The sequence below is a fragment of the Lissotriton helveticus genome, chromosome 9, assembly GCF_964261635.1.
Source record: "Lissotriton helveticus chromosome 9, aLisHel1.1, whole genome shotgun sequence".
In the NCBI taxonomy this organism is placed as follows: Eukaryota; Metazoa; Chordata; class Amphibia; order Caudata; family Salamandridae; genus Lissotriton; species Lissotriton helveticus.
In genome coordinates this window covers 1,244,681,495-1,244,707,093 of record NC_136070.1, presented here as the reverse complement: position 1 = coordinate 1,244,707,093, position 25,599 = coordinate 1,244,681,495, and the positions used below count along the sequence as shown (strand labels likewise).

At 52.1% G+C, this 25,599-nt stretch overlaps 1 protein-coding gene across 1 annotated transcript in view; it reads right to left on the bottom strand.

The window, feature by feature from the left end:
- Positions 1-24,134, bottom strand: part of LOC144783463 (fibrinogen-like protein 1) — a 107,875-nt gene extending 83,741 nt beyond the window's left edge. The window contains exon 1 of the mRNA XM_078662434.1: positions 23,624-24,134. Coding sequence (XP_078518560.1) covers positions 23,624-24,131 — 508 coding nt within the window. The 5' untranslated portion in view covers positions 24,132-24,134. The remainder of the gene's footprint in view (positions 1-23,623) is intronic.
- Positions 24,135-25,599: the final 1,465 nt, after the last annotated feature.

The following is a 25,599-nucleotide window of genomic DNA, read 5'->3' as shown; positions in this document are numbered from 1 at the left end:
GTCTCATCAAGCCCATCAATGCTGCAGATGTGTAATTGGGTATTGAGAACATACATATGTTGGCCAGTCGAGAGGAGTCTCGAAAACACAATGGTATCTAACAATGGTTTCTAACCGGCATCTGCCATTCTGCATGACCCTGCCTATATCTCTTGGCCAAGCTACTATCCCAATGGAGGCGTATACCCAAAATGTAATATCACTTGCCCAGCCTACTCGCCTACCAAGGGTTTCAAATCCAGTTGCAAAAGCTATTGGCCAAGCTAGTAACCCACTGAGGGTTTGAACCTGAGTTGCAATTCCTCTTAGCCAATTTACTAGCCCAATAGGGGTTAAACTAGAATTTCAATATCCCTTAACCAAGCTAGTAACTCCAACAGGGGTTTCAAGAAAATCCCTTTGATATCTAAGTATTGCTTGAATTTAATTGTGGGTCCCTGAGATAGCGGGCAACTCATGTAGCTGGAAATTTAGCTAAAGGCGCTAGACCAGAGGAGGACTACTAGAAAGATGTCTCATAATCTATTGAGTCCTCATACTTACACCAAATGAGAACTAATCTTTAAAGATGTCCTATATGCAGGATCTGATATTGCATCAACACTTACACTTAGATACACAACTTAGAATTTGGTTGAACCATTGTATTTGTACACCTCAATCCATTCCAGCAGATCAAGATTTCAAGAACATAAGCCCCTCCGCTGTTCTCAAAGTATATTTTTGATACGTTTACTAAATACATATTTACTCATGTGAAATACTCAGACAATGGGAAAACATAAAAAAGAGAAAAAAATACCACCTAATTTGAATTGAAGGTATATTATGTACATTTTTAACAATCAGCCACATATAAGTATTGCAGCAGCGGCAAATTGCATGTAACTTGATCTCACTATTCTGCAATAACTGTGGTCTTTTTTGATCTTTAAGATATGAGTGGCTGGCTGAGGGACCTTCATGAAAGACATCGACAACCGAACAAGGAATATTATGTGTTTACGTTGTCAAAACCATCTCTCTAATCATTTTTCATCCTTGCCCAAGATGCCAAGAAACGATGAATTACATCAGAAGTCACCGACATCAAAGAGAGCTCTGAAGCTGCACCGTCTTCATCCTACCGACACGTTGCTGCTCCTTGGGCTATCGAGATCAAGGGGACAAGCATCAGGACAAGCGGCTGTTCATCGGGGAATGCGATTTACGGAGTACTGGGACAGGCAGGAACAAAGTGAGGCTTGTGCTAGTTATCTTCACGAAGGAGCCTTGAAGCTTTCACACAGGTAGAGTTCTTTTTTTAAAAGGTCGAGCATTTAAATTCCTACAAAGTCATTTATGTCCAGTTCTGCTTTCCTGACATCAAAGACAAGTGGCAAGGAAGATATTGGAAAGGAGCGATGAAAGGTACTGGAAGAAGAAAAGACATCTTGAAAGTCAAAGGAGATAAGTGGGACACAGAAGGAAGTTTGCTTCCTGTGGATGCCCTTCGGATAAATCCCTATTGTTCCAAGTTGCAAGGTTTGCCCCCTCACCGATGACAGGTTAACTCATCAGAGCGACTGCTGAACAAGACCAACGTACGGAGGTAATAAATTAAGCATATTTGGGCCACTGACAAAATATATCATGACATTTAATCTTCAAGAGTCCAAAATAATTAAGGATAGTTCCTGTAGGGCAGGATCTCAAACTTGACACTAACAGGTACATTTTTAACTTGTTTACATGAGATGACAAAGTGTTAGAGGAGATGTACTTAATATTCTAAATATAAAAATGTATCCTTTATTTTTAGGTTCCCCCGAGTCCCAAGTTCACGTTTCCCTGAACCATAGGCTTTTTTTTGCGCCAGGCGTACAAAGACATAAACATTTATAAAAAAAAATCTCCTGTTTTAGTTAGCTGGGATATCTAGGTGCTGTCATGTTATATGACAAATAGTTGCAGTACATATATATATATATATATATATACAAACAAAATCTTCAAATCAGCAAACTCCTGCAATGAAGACACGGACCCAAAGCTGCAGTAAGGGAGATTTATTTCAACCTCTCAGGCGACGCGTTTCGAGCAACTAGTGCTCTTGATATATATAGATATATATATATATATATATATATATATATATATATATATATATATATATTTCTTTTCTTTTTTTACTTATTTTTTTAATGAAAGTATGTACACAAATTATGAATTGTTTGTTGTGGAAATGTTTTTAATTATGCACCAAGCACTTTATTTTTCGCCATGACAAACACATGATATATGTAGAGACATATGTTTCAAGATGGCCACCGCTTTTGACAGTATTTACCATCATCTATGTCAATGAATGTAGCAATGATCGGTGGGTTTAAAATGGCGATTGATTATTCACACAAACTGACACTGACGAAGCTAGAATAGCGAAACGCGTCTGTCTGGGGTGAGGGGGGTTTCCATTAAAATATTTAAAATACGGATACCAGCGTGCTTGCCGTTTTTCGACTACATAGTCGGATTGTGTTGCTATATATATATATATATATATATATATATATATATATATATATATATTCCAAAGACAATGTTGCCCACAATGAGAGAGACCACAGGCAGCTTTCAAATTCATCCGCTTTATTAGGTGACAAGACGCTAGCCAGCAGCGCACAGGAATCTTCCTTCATTTACACAGGCCAGACGCGTTTCAGGAGAATAACACTCCCTTCCTCAGTGGCATTGCAGCTGCAAATAACGGATGATTTGCTCCACGCACTAAATATCACTGAGTCCCGCCCCACTGGGCGTAGCCACCCTCGTGGCATTATGGTTCTCGTAGTGCTGGTAAGTTCTACTGCATTGAGTGTCCGTAGTGGAGTGCTTTGAAATAAACCCCAGTGGGTTGAAGTTCGAACCTGCTCTGCTGCACGGCTTTCCGCTTTAGTCTGCCTCCGGGATATCTGCCTTCCAAACGAGTCAGCTCTACCTGGTACTCCGGCCTGCAAACGCAGGGGGTCTCTTCTCGCGGCCGGGCAAGCCGCTAAAATTCCAAAGACAATGTTGCCCACAATGAGAGAGACCACAGGCAGCTTTCAAATTCATCCGCTTTATTAGGTGACAAGACGCTAGCCAGCAGCGCACAGGAATCTTCCTTCATTTACACAGGCCAGACGCGTTTCAGGAGAATAACACTCCCTTCCTCAGTGGCATTGCAGCTCCAAATAACGGATGATTTGCTCCACGCACTAAATATCACTGAGTCCCGCCCCACTGGGCGTAGCCACCCTCGTGGCATTATGGTTCTCGTAGTGCTGGTAAGTTCTACTGCATTGAGTGTCCGTAGTGGAGTGCTTTGAAATAAACCCCAGTGGGTTGAAGTTCGAACCTGCTCTGCTGCACGGCTTTCCGCTTTAGTCTGCCTCCGGGATATCTGCCTTCCAAACGAGTCAGCTCTACCTGGTACTCCGGCCTGCAAACGCAGGGGGTCTCTTCTCGCGGCCGGGCAAGCCGCTAAAATTCCAAAGACAATGTTGCCCACAATGAGAGAGACCACAGGCAGCTTTCAAATTCATCCGCTTTATTAGGTGACAAGACGCTAGCCAGCAGCGCACAGGAATCTTCCTTCATTTACACAGGCCAGACGCGTTTCAGGAGAATAACACTCCCTTCCTCAGTGGCATTGCAGCTCCAAATAACGGATGATTTGCTCCACGCACTAAATATCACTGAGTCCCGCCCCACTGGGCGTAGCCACCCTCGTGGCATTATGGTTCTCGTAGTGCTGGTAAGTTCTACTGCATTGAGTGTCCGTAGTGGAGTGCTTTGAAATAAACCCCAGTGGGTTGAAGTTCGAACCTGCTCTGCTGCACGGCTTTCCGCTTTAGTCTGCCTCCGGGATATCTGCCTTCCAAACGAGTCAGCTCTACCTGGTACTCCGGCCTGCAAACGCAGGGGGTCTCTTCTCGCGGCCGGGCAAGCCGCTAAAATTCCAAAGACAATGTTGCCCACAATGAGAGAGACCACAGGCAGCTTTCAAATTCATCCGCTTTATTAGGTGACAAGACGCTAGCCAGCAGCGCACAGGAATCTTCCTTCATTTACACAGGCCAGACGCGTTTCAGGAGAATAACACTCCCTTCCTCAGTGGCATTGCAGCTCCAAATAACGGATGATTTGCTCCACGCACTAAATATCACTGAGTCCCGCCCCACTGGGCGTAGCCACCCTCGTGGCATTATGGTTCTCGTAGTGCTGGTAAGTTCTACTGCATTGAGTGTCCGTAGTGGAGTGCTTTGAAATAAACCCCAGTGGGTTGAAGTTCGAACCTGCTCTGCTGCACGGCTTTCCGCTTTAGTCTGCCTCCGGGATATCTGCCTTCCAAACGAGTCAGCTCTACCTGGTACTCCGGCCTGCAAACGCAGGGGGTCTCTTCTCGCGGCCGGGCAAGCCGCTAAAATTCCAAAGACAATGTTGCCCACAATGAGAGAGACCACAGGCAGCTTTCAAATTCATCCGCTTTATTAGGTGACAAGACGCTAGCCAGCAGCGCACAGGAATCTTCCTTCATTTACACAGGCCAGACGCGTTTCAGGAGAATAACACTCCCTTCCTCAGTGGCATTGCAGCTCCAAATAACGGATGATTTGCTCCACGCACTAAATATCACTGAGTCCCGCCCCACTGGGCGTAGCCACCCTCGTGGCATTATGGTTCTCGTAGTGCTGGTAAGTTCTACTGCATTGAGTGTCCGTAGTGGAGTGCTTTGAAATAAACCCCAGTGGGTTGAAGTTCGAACCTGCTCTGCTGCACGGCTTTCCGCTTTAGTCTGCCTCCGGGATATCTGCCTTCCAAACGAGTCAGCTCTACCTGGTACTCCGGCCTGCAAACGCAGGGGGTCTCTTCTCGCGGCCGGGCAAGCCGCTAAAATTCCAAAGACAATGTTGCCCACAATGAGAGAGACCACAGGCAGCTTTCAAATTCATCCGCTTTATTAGGTGACAAGACGCTAGCCAGCAGCGCACAGGAATCTTCCTTCATTTACACAGGCCAGACGCGTTTCAGGAGAATAACACTCCCTTCCTCAGTGGCATTGCAGCTCCAAATAACGGATGATTTGCTCCACGCACTAAATATCACTGAGTCCCGCCTCACTGGGCGTAGCCACCCTCGTGGCATTATGGTTCTCGTAGTGCTGGTAAGTTCTACTGCATTGAGTGTCCGTAGTGGAGTGCTTTGAAATAAACCCCAGTGGGTTGAAGTTCGAACCTGCTCTGCTGCACGGCTTTCCGCTTTAGTCTGCCTCCGGGATATCTGCCTTCCAAACGAGTCAGCTCTACCTGGTACTCCGGCCTGCAAACGCAGGGGGTCTCTTCTCGCGGCCGGGCAAGCCGCTGAATTTCAAAGACAATGTTGCCCACAATGAGAGAGACCACAGGCAGCTTTCAAATTCATCCGCTTTATTAGGTGACAAGACGCTAGCCAGCAGCGCACAGGAATCTTCCTTCATTTACACAGGCCAGACGCGTTTCAGGAGAATAACACTCCCTTCCTCAGTGGCATTGCAGCTCCAAATAACGGATGATTTGCTCCACGCACTAAATATCACTGAGTCCCGCCCCACTGGGCGTAGCCACCCTCGTGGCATTATGGTTCTCGTAGTGCTGGTAAGTTCTACTGCATTGAGTGTCCGTAGTGGAGTGCTTTGAAATAAACCCCAGTGGGTTGAAGTTCGAACCTGCTCTGCTGCACGGCTTTCCGCTCCTGAAACGCGTCTGGCCTGTGTAAATGAAGGAAGATTCCTGTGCGCTGCTGGCTAGCGTCTTGTCACCTAATAAAGCGGATGAATTTGAAAGCTGCCTGTGGTCTCTCTCATTGTGGGCAACATTGTCTTTGGAATTTTAGCGGCTTGCCCGGCCGCGAGAAGAGACCCCCTGCGTTTGCAGGCCGGAGTACCAGGTAGAGCTGACTCGTTTGGAAGGCAGATATCCCGGAGGCAGACTAAAGCGGAAAGCCGTGCAGCAGAGCAGGTTCGAACTTCAACCCACTGGGGTTTATTTCAAAGCACTCCACTACGGACACTCAATGCAGTAGAACTTACCAGCACTACGAGAACCATAATGCCACGAGGGTGGCTACGCCCAGTGGGGCGGGACTCAGTGATATTTAGTGCGTGGAGCAAATCATCCGTTATTTGGAGCTGCAATGCCACTGAGGAAGGGAGTGTTATTCTCCTGAAACGCGTCTGGCCTGTGTAAATGAAGGAAGATTCCTGTGCGCTGCTGGCTAGCGTCTTGTCACCTAATAAAGCGGATGAATTTGAAAGCTGCCTGTGGTCTCTCTCATTGTGGGCAACATTGTCTTTGGAATATATATATATATATATATATATATATAATTTTAACATCAAATATCTTTCCTAAACAGGGAGTGCCATGAATTGATTGGATCTGACACTTTGTTGAATGTTTAGTTTATATGTGATCTGTGTATGTGGCTGTGAAATTAAAATGAGTTTCATCTTGGTTGATCTTGGTAGTACTGAAGGAGTTATTGTGATTGTTACAACTGCATGGATGTAAAAGTTCAGTTTATCTCTGCAGAGAAGGGGGTGAAAGGCCACTACTGCATGGAGGAGAGCTCTGTTTTAACCTTCTCCAAGAGGCTAAACCAGCCACCTGAAGCATTATGGGGCATATTTACTAATAGTTCATGCAACACGACGCAACGCAGCACAGAAAGGCAAGTTGCTGCGCTGTGTGGATGGGAGAGAGTTGAACAGTGCCATATTTACCAGGATATGGCACTGTTCATCTCCCTGTAAGTGCTGGTGCACTTGTGGCTGTCTAGCGCTAACACAGGCACTCTTGCACCATAAAGCAAGGATGCCTACGTTACATGCAGGATTACGTTTGTGCACAAAAACAAGCCTTAGAGGCATATTCCGCTTTCCACGTGTGCTGCACGATATAGCACAGATGGAAAGAGGAAGCAGCGAGAAAAAAAGAATATATTTCTCCTCGTTACGCCTCTGTTGGATAGGCGTACCATCTTGGCACGCACCCACGTTTACAAGCCTTTGTAAATCTAGGTTTGCATCAAAATGCATGGCTGGAATATGGGAACGCCTAACCGCATAGCGCTGCGCTGCGCTGCATTCGTTTGTTATTTACTAGACCACGAAAGGTATGGCTTATTAAATGCCAAAATGGATTTTGTGTTGAGGATGCTCCACAAAGTGATGCAAAGCTGATGCAAAATCATAATGTGTTTGGCTATCGTAGTGACAGTGCATTATCTTGGGCAGATCTGAATTTTAAGTTGGCGCTATACTGACCTTGCCCATAGAATGCAATAGGTTGCTCTATTGATGTAACTGTAACTTTTCTTTCAGCGCATCTGGCTCAGCAGCCCATCCAACCAATGAGAAGTTAGAACAGAAGTATCATTGTCCTACTCCAGATGTGGTCGGAATGGACAGTAATATCGCTGATTCGGCTTTTTCCACCTATAAATGGGGAATAAATACCAATAGTCACATTTCCCGCTAGTTTTCCATATTAATATGCAGAAGCCTGTAGCTGTTGTTAACCAGCACATATTTGATACACAGTGTGGTGCAGGGTAATGAGCTCTGTCCTCTGCACCAGTCCAATGCAACAAGAGCATCTTAATGCGGTGTCAGCACATTTATTGTTCACTATCAGTGCGAGCAGGGTGAGGAATCACAAACAGACATGCACAATACTGCAACACACCTGCCCAAATGCAGCAGATGAATGTGTGAAACTATTTCACAGTCACAAAAACACACAAACATGTAAAGTGGCAGCATAATCACATGCTAAAAATATAAACACATTATCCACCCGCTAGAAAGCGCCTAGCACCCTGCCAGTGAGGTTAAGATAAAATCAATAACACAGCACAGCGACCACACCTACTGTCTTTCGGAATAACTGCACACAGCCAATGCAAACAAAAATGACCACAAACACATGATGTATGATGAAAATATAACATAGCCAATTAGCATGGAACAAAATATTGTCCTGCAATGATTCTGATGAATCTGAAGGATGTACATTTGCCAACGTCACTTAGTCAAAAACACATCTCTCTGAAGCTATTGAGTTTTCAAAGAAAGTGAAGATGTTTGTGTCAGCTCCTCTCAGTGACGTCACTGTGGGTGACAATGATGATGATGAGGGACTGAAGGCTGGACGGCTGACCTGCTGGGAAGGGGACATGATCCAAATGTCGGTGAGTTGAGAGGTATGTCGGCATCTCAAATTCCAAATCTACAGTGACGCCTTCCACATCGGAATGTTGAGTGAGAACTTAAGGACCACTGCAGCCTTACCAACCCGTTACAGGTTTACCAAAAGAATGCCAGCGGGGGTCTAGGCGTAAACGAGGAAGAACCACAAATACGAGTGACTGGGCCCATCAGTTGGGTGAAGTCAACATGGGCAGCAGGAGCCAAGGGCTTCTTATCTTATTGATCCAATAACATGTGATCATTGCCAGACTGGGTGCAAATCTTGGATCTTGGCAAATTGTCAACAGTTATCCCTGACCGAACAAATTCTGCCAGGGAACAGTCAGTCCTCAACTTAGAGGACGTACTTGTGCTTTCCATCACCTGATGAAATATTCACCCATAAATGTAATCCTTCTTCAGGGAGGAGTCCTGCTGCTGCAAAACTACAGCTTTGAAATATTCCAAAAAATGTTTGCAAGAAGCTGGACACTTCAGTCACATCCCTGGGCAAGCGCTTGGAAGTCAGACTACCCTTCTTGATATCCTACACCCAACAATCCCTCCCAAGCCACCTCCCACCCCCTCCACAGACCTGCTGCCAGGGCCGGCTTTAGGCATGTGCAAGCTGTGCACCTGCACAGGGCCACCAAATCCCAGGGGCCACCACACCAATATATATCCTTAATATATTAATCCTCTGAGGATGGATACATATTTGCGTGGTGGCCCCGGGTAGGGATTTGGCGGCCTCCGGCTCTGTTCCACTTCTAAACACCCTGACCCCCTCCCCTCTTTACTGGCCTGCGTGCTCCGCCCCGCCCGGACCCCCTCTTCGGGGGGCCCCCACCTACGCTCCCTGCCCAGGGCCACCATGAGCCTAGAGCCGGCCCTGCTGCTGCTACTCTCACTGAAGCGTAAGTCTTAGCCAGTGCCATTGCATTCTCAAATAAAACCCCCAGCCTGTGAGGCTGTATCCTATCCCCCCTACACCCTCTTTCTTCTGTGCAGCCCATTGTAACACATCCATCTTGGGCAATGATCAATTGTTTGCAGCAAGTGTCATACTATAAAATCACCACACTGTACATACATACAAATCTCCATTATGGGCCTATTCATTGAGGCACTTTAGAGTACCTAAAAGAATGTGTATGTGGTACTCTTTTAGATACTCTCACATGCCTTTGTGAATTGTCACATAGACATCTAAAATGGGAATATTCTGGGAGTATTCATATACAGTTAGTACAAACAGAAAGCACTGGGCGATCTTTGCACTTTTACTAACACTCGTAAAGCACTATGATGGTCTGCAGCTCTAAAGGACAAGAGGCAAGAACTCACAGACGCGTGTTGTGTTGAGGTGGAAGGCCATGCCCACAGGCCCTCATGACACTGTCCAAGGGAGTAACCCCTCACCGAGCTCGCTGTAGCACTGAATTGCACTAAGGGGTTATGGAAACAGCAGAATTGTGCTTTAACCCCTTCGCTGCAGGGCTGTTTCCCCCCCGCTGTGCTGGGGGGCGGGGGAGTGCGCACAGCACCCCGGTGCTCATGAGCTCGTCATGAGCTACGGCGCTCCGGTGCTCATGATGAGCTGAGCTCGTCATGACCACGCCCGTTCCAATGGAACGCTCAGCACAGCAGCGGAATCAGCCCAGAATGCGAGCGTTCCATCAAACGGGCGCGGTCATGACGAGCTCAGCTCCTCATGAGCACCGGAGCGCCGTTGCTCATGAGGAGCTGAGCTCGTCATGAGCACGGAACGGGTTAAAGACATGTAACATAAATAAGGCCTGTTCCGCTGGGTGGCTGCAAAGATCATATGTTGTTGGGTACTCAATGTGCATCATTGGATCCGTGGAATATTTGGGGGAGGCATGGTTTAGTGTGTGTGAGTGTCAGGATGAGCAACTGGTGGCAGTGTGCTTGCACATTGAGGACTTGTGTATCACCGTAGTTTGCACAGTAAATAGTGAAGTGAAAATGATGCGGCCATGGAGACCATACATGCAGCTGGCATAAATGGCGTTTGCATGGCTGATGTACATGCAGCTGATGTAAATAGCACTTACGTGGTTGATGTACACGCAGGTGGTGTAAATAGCACATACGTGGTTGATGTACACGCAGGTGGTGTAAATAGCACATACGTGGTTGATGTACACGCAGGTGGTGTAAATAGCACATACGTGGTTGATGTAAATACAACTGATGTAAATGGCATTTGCATGGGTGATGTACATACAGCTGTGAGGTTCACAACTTTACTGTACGGCCAATTCCTGGAAATGTGTCCTTAGGCGAGTATGGTGTTACTGCTACTATTACAAGTACCACTAAAAATACCATCATTACAACTAATAATAGTAACAATAACAGCAACAATGAGAAGAACAAAAAAGAGGAAGAAGAAAAAAAAGAACCTGAAAACAGCGGAAGTGATGGATTCGCCGCTACATTAAAGCAGGTTATCACTACACGTGTTCTTCCTGTTATTCATACTGCGATCACTAGTACTTTTAATACTATTCGTTCCATAATCTGGAAAGCTACTACTAGCATTACTACCACTACCAGTGCTAATGGCACTACTACTGCCATTGGAACTACTCCCATGGACACGAACTCTAGTGCTACATGTGATACTAATCCTAATAGTAACTGAAATAATAAGGTGAACATTACTACCATATATCAGTATTACTGTCAAAAATTATTCTTTTTATTAAAATTAGACCTAGAGGTGTAGTAGTAATTGTATATTTCGCATTGGCAATCCATAAAAACTTAGTAGTATTGGTAACCATGTAATCACCATGTAATAATAATGACAACAACAATAATAACCAGCGTTAATATTGTTATCAGCCACAGCTGCATTTTAATAGAGAACAACAATCGTGATGACATCATTGGATGGTGCTGATCCCAAAGTAAGCCACCCATCCTTGAGTTAGAATGCATATTTCTTGAAAGATGACCCCCCACATGCACACAAACACACACACAGACACAAACACACACGCATGCGCACACGCACACACACAAACACATACACCTCCTTCTTTATCACACTGGTTCAAAACATTGTTTTCAAAGAGCATGAAAGTTCCTGCCAGAGTGGAATACTTTCCTAGTAACAGTCCAAAGATGATACAATCCCTGTCTGCTCATGCAGATATAAGGCCCCAGGGATGTATATTACTAGAAGGCAAGCACTATATTTTATTGCAAGACCAATCACACACATACACAGTACAACCGGAAGCTGAGTAGGAAGCTGTTGTCTTTATTCTACCCACCAACACCCACTCACTTTGGCATTTGTCTCCACTGTGTAACCTGTGGAGGGTGCCTGGACTGACATCCAGTGGCGGCTGCCGAAAATCTCAAGTAGGGGATTAGGAAAATGATTGTAGTTTAACCCCTTGGCTGCGGCGGTAATTCCGCCACGGCGCTAGGGGGGAGGGGGGCCGCGCGGCACTGCCATGCTTGTGACGGAACCACTCCGTCACGAGCCGTGGTGGCGCTGTGCTTGTGACGGAATGGTTCCGTCACGGCCCCGCCTGCCTAATAGAACGCTCAGCGCAGGCGCGAAATCAGCAACGCGCAGGCGTGGCGGCCGGGCCGTGACGGAACCATTCCGTCACCAGCACAGCACCACCGTTGCTCGTGACGGAATGGTTCCGTCACGAGCATGCAAGGGGTTAAAAAAAACATATTGTTCCAACGCCGCTGGCTGCCTCTGTGCTCCTCTTCTCTCCTGATGGTGTCTCAGCAGTCCCAAGGACACCAGCACAGGCTCCCAACCCAATCATGGCACTGCTCTCAATAGCATGAGAGCCCTGCCAGGATTGGCCGGAGCAGCTTGGTTTGCTGCTCAGACAGTGTCTGGGAGTCTGTGCTGTTTCTCCAACCCAGCTGTGCAACACAGCTGGGTTCAAGACACCTAAGTGCGCATGACAGTTTGGCCGGCCTTAGACAGCTGGTCAAACGATCATGCACACTTACAGTGTGCACTACTCATCCCTTGCTGACTGTGACAACAGCCAAGCCCCACCCAGACTTGGCTGGTTCTAGAGGGAAAAATAAAATGATAACAAAACCTTTATTATTTTATTTTTCCCGTTTCCATCAGCTGGCTCCGAGCGGCACTGCTGACAGTACATTTACATTTTTATTACCAATACGGCCAACTTGACAAACACATTTCTTTTGTAAAAGTGCCCCATGCCGTGCTTTCACTTTAATGGCAGCCAAGCACCTTTCTTTAAATGCAGCTTAACTAAAGAAAGGTGCGCGGCTTGCAATAAAGTGAAAGCGCAGTATGGGGCACTTTAACATAAAAGAAAATGTTTGTCAAGATGGCCCTATTGGTAATAACATTTTTAGAGCGGGCGACGTGCTAAAACTGTAGTGCGGCGCCCAGAGGAAAGGCCGGCAGCCTTGCAGTAAAACACTTCGTGCCTGCAATAGGATAAAATCATTAAATTAGAGAAAATAGTGCTCACATACTGTGAATAAAACAGACCTTGCAACAATACAAGTGAAAAGTCCAGTCCTCATGGGAGGTTACAAATGTAGACAAGGCGGTACTAAGGAGGGACTACTAAGCCTATTCATGAATCAAAAGCAGCCATTTAGAAACTACAGTAACAGGAGCCAATTGAAAAGATGGGTGGGAAATGGGCGGAGCTTCAATTCCATACCTGAATACAGCATGCCTCACAGAGCAGCACGTGTGCTGTCCAGGTTCGACCTAAAAACATCAACATAATGGGTCCCTGTTCCTGAGCACAGCTTACTCTTTGGCCTACTCCCCATGCCATGTCTGCAGGACATGTGTGCTGTGCTCCCTGCCTTGAACAGGTAAAGCACCTGCTGCCTGGCGAGGGGGCGCAGCAAGTCCCCGCAGTGGCTGCAAGTGTTTGCATTACATCCCAGCGAGGTGCAAAGCAACAGAGAGATGTGAAGAAGTGGGGTACAAAAGTGCTCCACACGGGGGGCTCGGATGGGAGAGTGAGGGTGCAGGCAGGGGCACCTGATGAAGTGCAGAAGTTTGGTGGCCAAGCAGAGGTTACACTAGCTACGAGGCAGGGGATTTCGAGTGCAAATGGCTACTCCAGGAGTAGACAAGCCACCAGTCAGTCTGTCAGCATGTCAGGTCGTCACTTTCCACTAAACCTGGGCAGACAACTACTCTACGCTCGCGCAGTTTGTGAAGTTTGTGCTACTTCGCACTATGCGAATTGCACGTAGCACAGTGCGAACACGCGTAGCGTAGCACAGTGGTCAATTTTTGCTTACTCGCGGTCCTCAACGTTAAGTTGGCGACCGCGAGCAAGCAAAATGACATCCCGGCGAGACTTTTTCCTCATTCGCAATCAGCAACATCAAGTTGGTGATCGCGAGTGTGGAAAATAAACCTCCCGCCGAGATTCTCAATGTGGGGAGGTCAGGTTTCTCATTGCGAGTGGTCGCGTATGCTCGTGAGCACTCGCAATGAGAAACTACCAGTCCGCATTGAGAAAGCTGCCGCTCGAGTAAAAATCTACTCAAGCGGCAGAAAATGACAGCTCGCACTGTGCAAGATGCTGTTTTCAATGATTGCACAGGTGGGACAAGCATCCGGCACTGTGCAATCAGCGCGAACACCGCACTACGCAGTTAGCGTAGCGCTAAGCGTAGCTCGTGAAGTGCACTTTGCGTAGCTACGCATAGCACTACTTCGCGAACTACGCCCAGGGTTACTTTCCACAAGGATAAGAGGCAAAGCCTTCTAGAAGAACTGATGACTGGGAGCCTTGCACGCACCTAGCACAGACACCCAGAGAACATATTATTAGCTGGAAGCGAGTGATAAAAGGCGGTTATTGGGGCCCAAGCACTCCCTTAGAGGCAGTTTGAGCACAGGAAGTGATGCAGGGTGGGTGTTCTGGACCCATTCACAAGCAGAGAAAGCTTGAGCACATGGAATGATGCAGGGTGGTTGGGCCATGGAATGATGCAGGGTGGATGGTTGGGGCCATGGAATGAAGCAGGGTGGGTGGGCCAACATGCTCTCACACAGCAGAGACAGCTTGAGCCCCTGGAATGATGCAGGGTGGGTGGTTGGCACCATGCTATCACAGCAGAGATAGCTAGAGCCCCTGAATGATGCAGGGTGGGTGGTTGGCAAAATGCTCTCACAGCAGAGACAGCTTGAGCCCCTGGAATGATGAAGGGTGATTGGCTGGCACCATGCTATCACATAGCAGAGACAGCTCGAGCCCCTGGCAGGATGCAGGGTGATTGGCTGGCACCATGCTATCACATAGCAGAGACAGCTTGAGCCCCTGGAATGATGAAGGGTGATTGGTTGGCACCATGCTATCACATAGCAGAGACAGCTCGAGCCCCTGGCAGGATGCAGGGTGATTGGCTGGCACCATGCTATCACATAGCAGAGACAGCTCGAGCCCCTGGCAGGATGCAGGGTGATTGGCTGGCACCATGCTATCACATAGCAGAGACAGCCCGAGGCCCTGGAATGATGCAGGGTGGATGGTTGGGGCCATGGAATGAAGCAGGGTGGGTGGGTCAACATGCTCTCACACAGCAGAGACAGCTTGAGCCCCTGGAATGATGAAGGGTGATTGGTTGGCACCATGCTATCACATAGCAGAGACAGCTCGAGCCCCTGGCATGATGCAGGGTGATTGGCTGGCACCATGCTATCACATAGCAGAGACAGCTCGAGCCCCTGGCATGATGCAGGGTGATTGGCTGGCACCATGCTATCACATAGCAGAGACAGCCCAAACTCATGGAATGATGCAGGGTGGGTGGTTGGGGCCATGCTCTCATACAGTAGAGACAGCGTGAGTCCCTTGAATAAAACAGCATGGGTGGTTGACAGCGTGCTCTCACACAGCAGAGGCATCTCGAGCCCCTGGAATGATGCCAGGTGGGTGGTTGGCACCATGCGCTCACACAGCAGAGAGAGCTTGAGTCCCTGGAATGATGCAGGGTGGGTGGTTAGCTCCATGCTCTCACACAGCAGAGTCAGCTTGAGCCCTTGGAAAGATGCAGCGTGGGTTTTGGCACCATGCTCTCACACGGCAGACAGCCTGAGCCCCTGGAATGATGCAGGGTGGATTGTTGAGCCCCTGGAATGATGCAGGGTGGGTGGTTGGCTCCATGCTCTCACACAGCAGAGTCTGATTGAGCCCCTTGAATGATGCAGGGTGATTGGTTGGCAACATGCTCTCACACAGCAGAGGCAGCTTGAGCCCCTGAAATGATGCAGGGTGGGTGGTTGGCACCATGCTCTCACGGCAGAGACAGCTCGAGCCCCTGGAATGATGCAGGGTGGTTGGGCCATGGAATGATGCAGGGTGGGTGGTTGGCACCATGCTCTCACAGCAGAGACAGCTCGAGCCCCTGGAATGATGCAGGGTGGGTGGTGGCACCATGCTCTCACAGCAGGCAGCTAGAGACTCTGGGATGATGCAGGGTGGGTGGTTGGCGCCATGCTCTCACAGAGTTGAGACAGTCCGAGCCCCTGGAAGGATGCAGGATGAGTGGTTGGCACCATGCTCTCACACAGCAGAGACAGCTCCAGCCCCTGGCATGATGCAGGGTGATTGGTTGGCTCCATGCTCTCACAGCAGAGACAGCTCGAGCCCATGGAATGATGCAGGGTGGGTGGTTGGCACCATGCTCTCACAGAAGACAGCTAGAGTCCTTGGAATGATGCAGGGTGGGTGGTTGGCACTATGCTCTTACAGCAGAGACAGCTCGAGACCCTGGCATGATGCAGGGTGGGTGGTTGGCACTATGCTCTCACACAGCAGAGAGAGTTTGAGCCCCTGTCAAGTTTCTCCGGGTGGTTGTGACCAAACTGGAAAATTGTCATTTCTCCCAGTGCTTTGGTAACTTGCTGCCAAATGCTGTACTTTTACTTTCTTGTTTGTTTTCTACTGTGCACTGTTTGTTTTCTACTGTGCACTCTTTATTTTTCTGTTTTATTTAACATTCGTGCAATTTATCATTGCATGCCCAATATCGAGTCGGGCTGAGCCCACCAAAAATGTTACGGCCTTTACGCTACAACTTTAAGATTAATGACATCACAGTCAGCACAATTCGTTGCAAACGGGCTGGGTTTAGTCATGTTTCCAGCACATTTTGCACATTGGCGACTACTCATGCTGCTTATTACCTGGTTTCCCACTGCCATTATTGCGTTTTGCACATTGTCTTAAACGACCACACCTGCTGCTCCATTTCTTAGCACTGGGCGCTGCCCAGTGTTTTTACAAGAGTGGTTCTTCACTTTGCTCTTTTACCTGTTCTATCTTCTTAAAATATGGCTCGACTGAATCTTTTCTGTCCCGCAATTAGGGGCATATTAGCAACAGCTTGCAAAAATTATCGCAAACCGCGCTTATCGTGATTTTTTTTATCACCACCTATCGCTGAATTTTAGCCCTGAGATAACGCAGTATTACCAACGTTTATCTCCACAGCGATAAAAATTCCAGCGATAGCGGCGAATCCCATCAATAATGTGAGATTTCCAGCGATAAAAATCCTATCGCTAAGGAAAATCTCGCTAATAGGCAGGTGGGGACTTAGCCATAGGATCCACCTCCCATTCACTATAATGGCTAAGTCAGGTTTTTACCAGGTGTAAAATCCTGGCGCTAATCGCGGTAAGCGCGCGTTTTTTTATCGCATCAAGGGTATTGCTAATAGGCAATAGCTGTGTTAGCGACTGCTTTCAGTCGCTACCAGTTTGGGTACGCCCAATTTGCATGTCATTAGTGATAAATATCGCTGACATGCAAGGTGGGCCACAAAGCGGTCGCTATCGCCTGGAAGCTGTCGCTAACTGCTGTTAGCGACAGCTTGGTAATTGGGCGATAAAAAATCACCACTTTATCAGCAAAAAGTGCCGCTAAAGCAGCGATAACGCCCTTACTAATATGCCCCTTAGCTCTGTTTGTTCTTATAATGTGTTTTAGACTTTGTATGTTGAATACTCTCAATTGCTTTGCTTGCTTATAAAGGTTTTAAATAATCGTACATTAAAATTGACTCTGACTAGGATTGCTTGAGTGGCTGCTTGAGAGTATGGCCCCTTGCACTCACCTGGCAGAGACAGCTCTTGAGGCTGGCACCTTGCATTCACCTGGCAGAGACAGCTGTTGACGCTGTCCCTTGCACTCACCTGGCAGAGACAGATGTTGATGCTGTCCCCTTGCACTCACCTGGAAGAGACAGCAGTAGAGGCTCCCCCTTGCACGAACTCACCTAGCAGAGACAGGTGGGGATGCTGACCCCTTGCACTCACGACCAGAGACAGCTGTTGAGACTCCATCTTGCACTCATCAGGCCGAGACAGCTGTTGAGGCTGCCCCTTGCACTCACCTATCAGAGACAGGTGTTGATGCTGCCACCTTGCACTCAATTGAAAGAGACACCTGTAGAGGCTCCCCCATGCACTCACTCACCTAGCAGAGACAGGTGGGGAGGCATGCCCCTTGCACTCACCTAGCAGAAAGAGCTGTAGAGAGTGTACCTTGCACTCACACTCACCCAGCAGCGACAGCCCACGCCGATGCCCTCACCCTCACTCACCCAGCAGCGACAGCCCGCACCGATGCCCTCACACTCACTCACCCAGCAGCGACAGCCCGCGCCAATGCACTCACACTCACTCACCCAGCAGCGACAGCCTGTGACCATGCCCCCTTGCAGTCACTCACCCAGCAGAGACAGCCTGTGACCATGCCCCCTTGAAGTCACTCACCCAGCAGAGACAGCCTGTGACCATGCCCCCTTGAAGTCACTCACCCAGCAGAGACAGCCTGTGACCATGCCCCCTTGAAGTCACTCACCCAGCAGAGACAGCCTGTGACCATGCCCCCTTGCAGTCACTCACCCAGCAGAGACAGCCTGTGTTCATGCCCCCTTGCAGTCACTCACCCAGCAGAGACAGCCTGTGTTCATGCCCTCTTGCAGTCACTCACCTAGCAGAGACAGGTGGGGAGGCATGCCCCTTGCACTCACCTAGCAGAAAGAGCTGTAGAGACTGTACCTTGCACTCACACTCACCTAGCAGAGACAGCCTGCACTGATGCCCTCACAGTCACATAGCAGAGACAGCCTGCGCTCATGCCCTCACACTCACCTAGCAGAGAAAGCCTGCGATGATACCCTCACACTAACCTAGCAGGGACAACCTGCACTCATGCCCTCACACTCACCTAGCAGAGACAGTTGTTGAAGCTGCCCCCTTGCACTCATGAGGCAGAGACAGCTGTAGAGACTGTCCCTCGCACTCACACTCACCTAGCAGAGACATTCTGCACTGATGCCCTCATACTAACCTAGCAGAGACAGCCTGCACTGATGCCCTCACTCTCACACTCACACTCACCCAGCAGAGACAGCCTGTGATCATGCCCCCTCGCACTCACCCAGCAGAGACAGCTGTCAAAGCTGCCCCCTTGCACACACACACACACACCTAGCAGAGACAGTCTGTGATGATGCCCCTTGCACTCACATACGGGAGACTGCAGTAGAGGCTGGCCCACTCGCACTCACCTAGTAGAGACAGTTGTAGACAGGCGCTCCATGTACTCGCCTAGCAGAGACAATTGTCGAGGCTGCTGCTCACACACACCTAGCAGAGAGATTGCCTGTGATTATGCCCCTTGCACTCCTACACACACACCTAGGAGAGACAGCCTGTGCTGATGCCCTTACACACAACTAGCAGAGACAGCTGCCGAGGCTTCCCCTTGCACTCAACTAGCAAAGACAGCTGTAGAGGCTGGTCCTTTGCACTCACACACACCCAGCAGAGACAGCTGACCTAGCAGAGACAAGCCGATGCCCTCACACTTACCCAGCAGCGACAGCTATAGAGGGTGGTCCCTTGTACTCACTCATCTGGCGGACAGGAGCGGAGGCTGGCCCCTTGCACTCACAGTCACTCACCCATCAGTGACAGCCCGCGCCGATGCCCTCACACACACCTAGCAGAGACAGCCTGTGGTCATGCCCTCACACATACCTAGCAGCGACAGCCCGCGCTGATGCCCTCACACACACCTAACAGAGACAGCCTGTGGTCATGCCCTCACACACACCTAGCAGCGACAGCCCGTGCTGATGCCCTCACCCTCACCCTCACTCACCCAGCAGCGAGAGCCCACGCCGATGCCCTCACACTCACTCACCCAGCAGCGACAGCTGTAGAGGCTGTCCCTTGCACTCACACACACCCAGCAGCGACAGCCCGCGCCGGTGCCCTCGCACTCACTCACCCTGCAGAGACTGGCCGCGCCGATGCCCTCACACTCACTCACCCAGCAGAGACAGTCCATGCCGATGCCCTCACACTCACTCACCCAGCAGACAGCCCACGCTGATGCCCTCACACTCACTCACCCAGCAGAGACAGCCTGCGCCGATGCCCTCACACTCACCTAGTAGTGACAGCCTGCGCTGATGCCCTCACACTCACTCACCCAGCAGCGACAGCCTGCGCCGGTGCCCTCACCCAGCAGTGACAGCTGTGCTGCCCCCTTGCAGTCACTCACCCAGCAGTGACAGCTGTCATAGCTGCCCCCTTGCAGTCACTCACCCAGCAGCGACAGCCTGTGATCATGCCCCCTTGCAGTCACTCACCCAGCAGCGACAGCCTGTGATCATGCCTTCACCCTCACTCACCCAGCAGCGACAGCCTGTGATCAGGCCCCCTTGCAGTCACTCACCCAGCAGCGACAGCCTGTGTTCAGGCCCCCTTGCAGTCACTCACCCAGCAGCGACAGCCTGTGATCATGCCTTCACCCTCACTCACCCAGCAGCGACAGCCTGTGATCATGCCTTCACCCTCACTCACCCAGCAGCGACAGCCTGTGGTCAGGCCCCCTTGCAGTCACTCACCCAGCAGCGACAGCCTGTGATCATGCCTTCACCCTCACTCACCCAGCAGCGACAGCCTGTGATCATGCCTTCACCCTCACTCACCCAGCAGCGACAGCCTGTGATCATGCCTTCACCCTCACTCACCCAGCAGCGACAGCCTGTGGTCAGGCCCCCTTGCAGTCACTCACCCAGCAGCGACAGCCTGTGATCAGGCCCCCTTGCAGTCACTCACCCAGCAGCGACAGCCTGTGATCATGCCCCCTTGCAGTCACTCACCCAGCAGAGACAGCCTGTGATCATGCCTTCACCCTCACTCACCCAGCAGCGACAGCCTGTGATCATGCCTTCACCCTCACTCACCCAGCAGCGACAGCCTGTGATCATGCCTTCACCCTCACTCACCCAGCAGCGACAGCCTGTGGTCAGGCCCCCTTGCAGTCACTCACCCAGCAGAGACAGCCTGTGATCATGCCTTCACCCTCACTCACCCAGCAGCAACAGCCTGTGATCATGCCCCCTTGCAGTCACTCACCCAGCAGCGACAGCCTGTGATCATGCCTTCACCCTCACTCACCCAGCAGCAACAGCCTGTGATCAGGCCCCCTTGCAGTCACTCACCCAGCAGAGACAGCCTGTGATTATGCCCCTTGCAGTCACTCACCCAGCAGAGACAGCCTGTGATTATGCCCCTTGCACTCCTACACACACACCTAGGAGAGACAGCCTGTGCTGATGCCCTTACACACAACTAGCAGAGACAGCTGCCGAGGCTTCCCCTTGCACTCAACTAGCAAAGACAGCTGTAGAGGCTGGTCCTTTGCACTCACACACACCCAGCAGAGACAGCTGACCTAGCAGAGACAAGCCGATGCCCTCACACTTACCCAGCAGCGACAGCTATAGAGGGTGGTCCCTTGCACTCACTCATCTGGCGGACAGGAGCGGAGGCTGGCCCCTTGCACTCACAGTCACTCACCCATCAGTGACAGCCCGCGCCGATGCCCTCACACACACCTAGCAGAGACAGCCTGTGGTCATGCCCTCACACATACCTAGCAGCGACAGCCCGCGCTGATGCCCTCACACACACCTAGCAGAGACAGCCTGTGGTCATGCCCTCACACACACCTAGCAGCGACAGCCCGTGCTGATGCCCTCACCCTCACTCACCCAGCAGCGAGAGCCCACGCCGATGCCCTCACACTCACTCACCCAGCAGCGACAGCTGTAGAGGCTGTCCCTTGCACTCACACACACCCAGCAGCGACAGCCCGCGCCGGTGCCCTCGCACTCACTCACCCTGCAGAGACTGGCCGCGCCGATGCCCTCACACTCACTCACCCAGCAGAGACAGTCCATGCCGATGCCCTCACACTCACTCACCCAGCAGACAGCCCACGCTGATGCCCTCACACTCACTCACCCAGCAGAGACAGCCTGCGCCGATGCCCTCACACTCACCTAGTAGTGACAGCCTGCGCTGATGCCCTCACACTCACTCACCCAGCAGCGACAGCCCGCGCTGATGCCCTCACACTCACTCACCCAGCAGCGACAGCCCGCGCCGATGCCCTCACACTTACTCACCCAGCAGCGACAGCCCACGCAGATGCCCTCACCCTCACTCACCCAGCAGCGACAGCCCACGAAAATGCCCTCACACTCACTCACCCAGCAGCGACAGCCCGCGCCGATGCCCTCACACTCACTCACCCAGCAGCGACAGCCCGCGCCGATGCCCTCACACTCACTCACCCAGCAGCGACAGCCCGCGCCGATGCCCTCACACTCACTCACCCAGCAGCGACAGCCCGCGCCAATGCACTCACACACCCAGCAGCGACAGCCTGTGATCATGCCCCCTTGCAGTCACTCACCCAGCAGAGACAGCCTGTGATCATGCCCCCTTGCAGTCACTCACCCAGCAGCGACAGCCCACACCTGCCCTCACACTCACTCACCTAGCAGCGACAGCCCGCGCCGATGCCCTCACACTCACTCACCCAGCAGCGACAGCCCGCGCCGATGCCCTCACACTCACTCACCCAGCAGCGACAGCCTGTGATCATGCCCCCTTGCAGTCACTCACCCAGCAAAGACAGCTGTGCTGCCCCCTTGCAGTCACTCACCCAGCAGTGACAGCTGTGCTGCCCCCTCGTCCTCACTCACCCAGCAGTGACAGCTGTCCCCATGCACTCACTCACTCACCCAGCAGAGACAGGCTGTGATCATGCCCCCTTGCAGTCACTCACCCAGCAGCGACAGCCTGTGATCATGCCCTCTTGCAGTCACTCACCCAGCAGCGACAGCCTGTGATCATGCCCCCTTGCAGTCACTCACCCAGCAGCGACAGCCTGTGATCATGCCCCCTTGCAGTCACTCACCCAGCAGCGACAGCCTGTGACCATGCCTTCACCCTCACTCACCCAGCAGAGACAGCCTGTGATCATGCCCCCCTGCAGTCACTCACCCAGCAGCGACAGCCTGTGATCATGCCCCCTTGCAGTCACTCACCCAGCAGCGACAGCCTGTGATCATGCCTTCACCCTCACTCACCCAGCAGAGACAGCCTGTGATCATGCCCCCCTGCAGTCACTCACCCAGCAGCGACAGCCTGTGATCATGCCCCCTTGCAGTCACTCACCCAGCAGAGACAGCCTGTGACCATGCCTTCACCCTCACTCACCCAGCAGAGACAGCCTGTGATCATGCCCCCTTGCAGTCACTCACCCAGCAGCGACAGCCTGTGTTCAGGCCCCCTTGCAGTCACTCACCCAGCAGCGACAGCCTGTGATCATGCCTTCACCCTCACTCACCCAGCAGCGACAGCCTGTGATCATGCCTTCACCCTCACTCACCCAGCAGCGACAGCCTGTGATCAGGCCCCCTTGCAGTCACTCACCCAGCAGCGACAGCCTGTGATCAGGCCCCCTTGCAGTCACTCACCCAGCAGCGACAGCCTGTGATCATGCCTTCACCCTCACTCACCCAGCAGCGACAGCCTGTGGTCAGGCCCCCTTGCAGTCACTCACCCAGCAGCGACAGCCTGTGATCATGCCCCCTTGCAGTCACTCACCCAGCAGCGACAGCCTGTGATCATGCCTTCACCCTCACTCACCCAGCAGAGACAGCCTGTGATCATGCCCCCTTGCAGTCACTCACCCAGCAGCGACAGCCTGTGATCAGGCCCCCTTGCAGTCACTCACCCAGCAGCGACAGCCTGTGATCAGGCCCCCTTGCAGTCACTCACCCAGCAGCGACAGCCTGTGATCATGCCCCCTTGCAGTCACTCACCCAGCAGAGACAGCCTGTGATCAGGCCCCCTTGCAGTCACTCACCCAGCAGCGACAGCTGTCATAGCTGCCCCCTTGCAGTCACAAGCCATGCACACCCTCACTCACCCAGCAGCGACAGCTGTGCTGCCCCCTCGCCCTCACTCACCCAGCAGCGACAGCCGCAGCACGGACTCGTTGCAGGGCAGCTGGCACCCGGACAGGATGCCCAGCAGCAGGACCACCAGGGAGTTGAGCCGCTCCTCCATGCGGCTCAGGTTCAGCCGGCTCTCGTCCTGCAGCCGCTGCAGCCGGGCGCTCACGGCCAGCAGCCCGGCCTCGGCCACCGCCAGGCGCTCGCCCACGTTCTTGGAGCGCGTGCTCTGCTGCTTGGCACTGCCATCCGCGCCCGCCTGCTTCAGGGTCTGCTTGAACTCCTGCTGCGGCTCCTGGGGGGTCTCCCGCACCTCCTCGGGCGCCGCCGGCTCCTCGGGCCCCAGGAAGTGCAGCCTGCAGCCCAGGGCCCCCTCGCAGCCGGCCTCGGGGGGCACGGCCACCAGGCTGTCCAGGCAGGAGGGGTCCTCCCTGCGGTCCCTGCAGTCGGGGTGCTCGGAGCCCAGCATGCCCGGCCCCATCAGCGCCAGCAGCAGGCACTGCCAGAGCAGTCTGCCCCCCATGCTGTCTGCACTGCCCCTCCCCGGAGACACAGCATCAACCCTGCCAGGCACTTGTCTCTGCACTCTCTGCCCCCTCTCGCGCTCCGGGCACTTTATGGCTGAAACCCACTCCCTCTGTACACAAGCCTTTCACAGGCGGAGAGGTCCTCGGGAGATCTTCAAAGGAGGCTGGAGAGGGGGAGAGCTGAGGCGAGGCAGGCACCTAGGGAGGGGCGGGTGGGGCTGGGGCAGAGGGAGCTCTCCGGGGGCCCAGGCGCGTGGGGAAGCGGAGGGTGGAGGGCAGAGAGGGAGGGAGAGAGCCCAGGTGAGCCACGGTCCCAGGAAATGGAAGGGTGGAGGGGAGAGAGGGACAGCTCAGGTGTGCCAGGCACCAGAAAGAGAAGAGTGGGGGTGGAGGGGAGAGAGGGACAGCTCAGGTGTGCCAGGCACCAGAAAGGGAAGAGTGGGAGTGGAGGGGAGAGAGGGACAGCTCAGGTGTGCCAGGCACCAGAAAGAGAAGAGTGGGGGTGGAGGGGAGAGAGGGACAGCTCAGGTGTGCGGGCACCAGAAAGGGAAGAGTGGGGGTGGAGGGGAGAGAGGGACAGCTCAGGTGTGCGGGCACCAGAAAGGGAAGAGTGGGGGTGGAGGGGAGAGAGGGACAGCTCAGGTGTGCCAGGCACCAGAAAGGGAAGAGTGGGGTGGAGGGGAGAGAGGGACAGCTCAGGTGTGCCAGGCACCAGAAAGGGAAGAGTGGGGTGGAGGGGAGAGAGGGACAGCTCAGGTGTGCCAGGCACCAGAAAGGGAAGAGTGGGGTGGAGGGGAGAGAGGGACAGCTCAGGTGTGCCAGGCACCAGAAAGGGAAGAGTGGGGGTGGAGGGGAGAGAGGGACAGCTCAGGTGTGCCATGCACCAGAAAGGGAAGAGTGGGGGTGGAGGGGAGAGAGGGACAGCTCAGGTGTGCCGGGCACCACTAAGGGAAGACTGGGGGTGGAGGGGAGAGAGGGACAGCTCAGGTGTGCCAGGCACCAGAAAGGGAAGAGTGGTGGTGGAGGGGAGAGAAGGACAGCTCAGGTGTGCCGGGCACCAGAAAGGGTAGAGTGGGGGTTGAGGAGAGAGAGGGACAGCTCAGGTGTGCCAGGCACCAGAAAGGGAAGAGTGAGGGTGGAGGGGAGAGAGGGACAGCTCAGGTGTGCCAGGCACCAGAAAGGGAAGAGTGGGGGTGGAGGGGAGAGAGGGACAGCTCAGGTGTGCCAGGCACCAGAAAGGGAAGAGTGGGGGTGGAGGGGAGAGAGGGACAGCTCAAGTGTGCCAGGCACCAGAAAGGGAAGAGTGGAGGTGGAGGGGAGAGAGGGACAGCTCAGGTGTGCCAGGCACCAGAAAGGGAAGAGTGGAGGTGGAGGGGAGAGAAGGACAGCTCAGGTGTGCCAGGCACCAGAAAGGGAAGAGTGGGGGTGGAGGGGAGAGAAGGACAGCTCAGGTGTGCCAGGCAC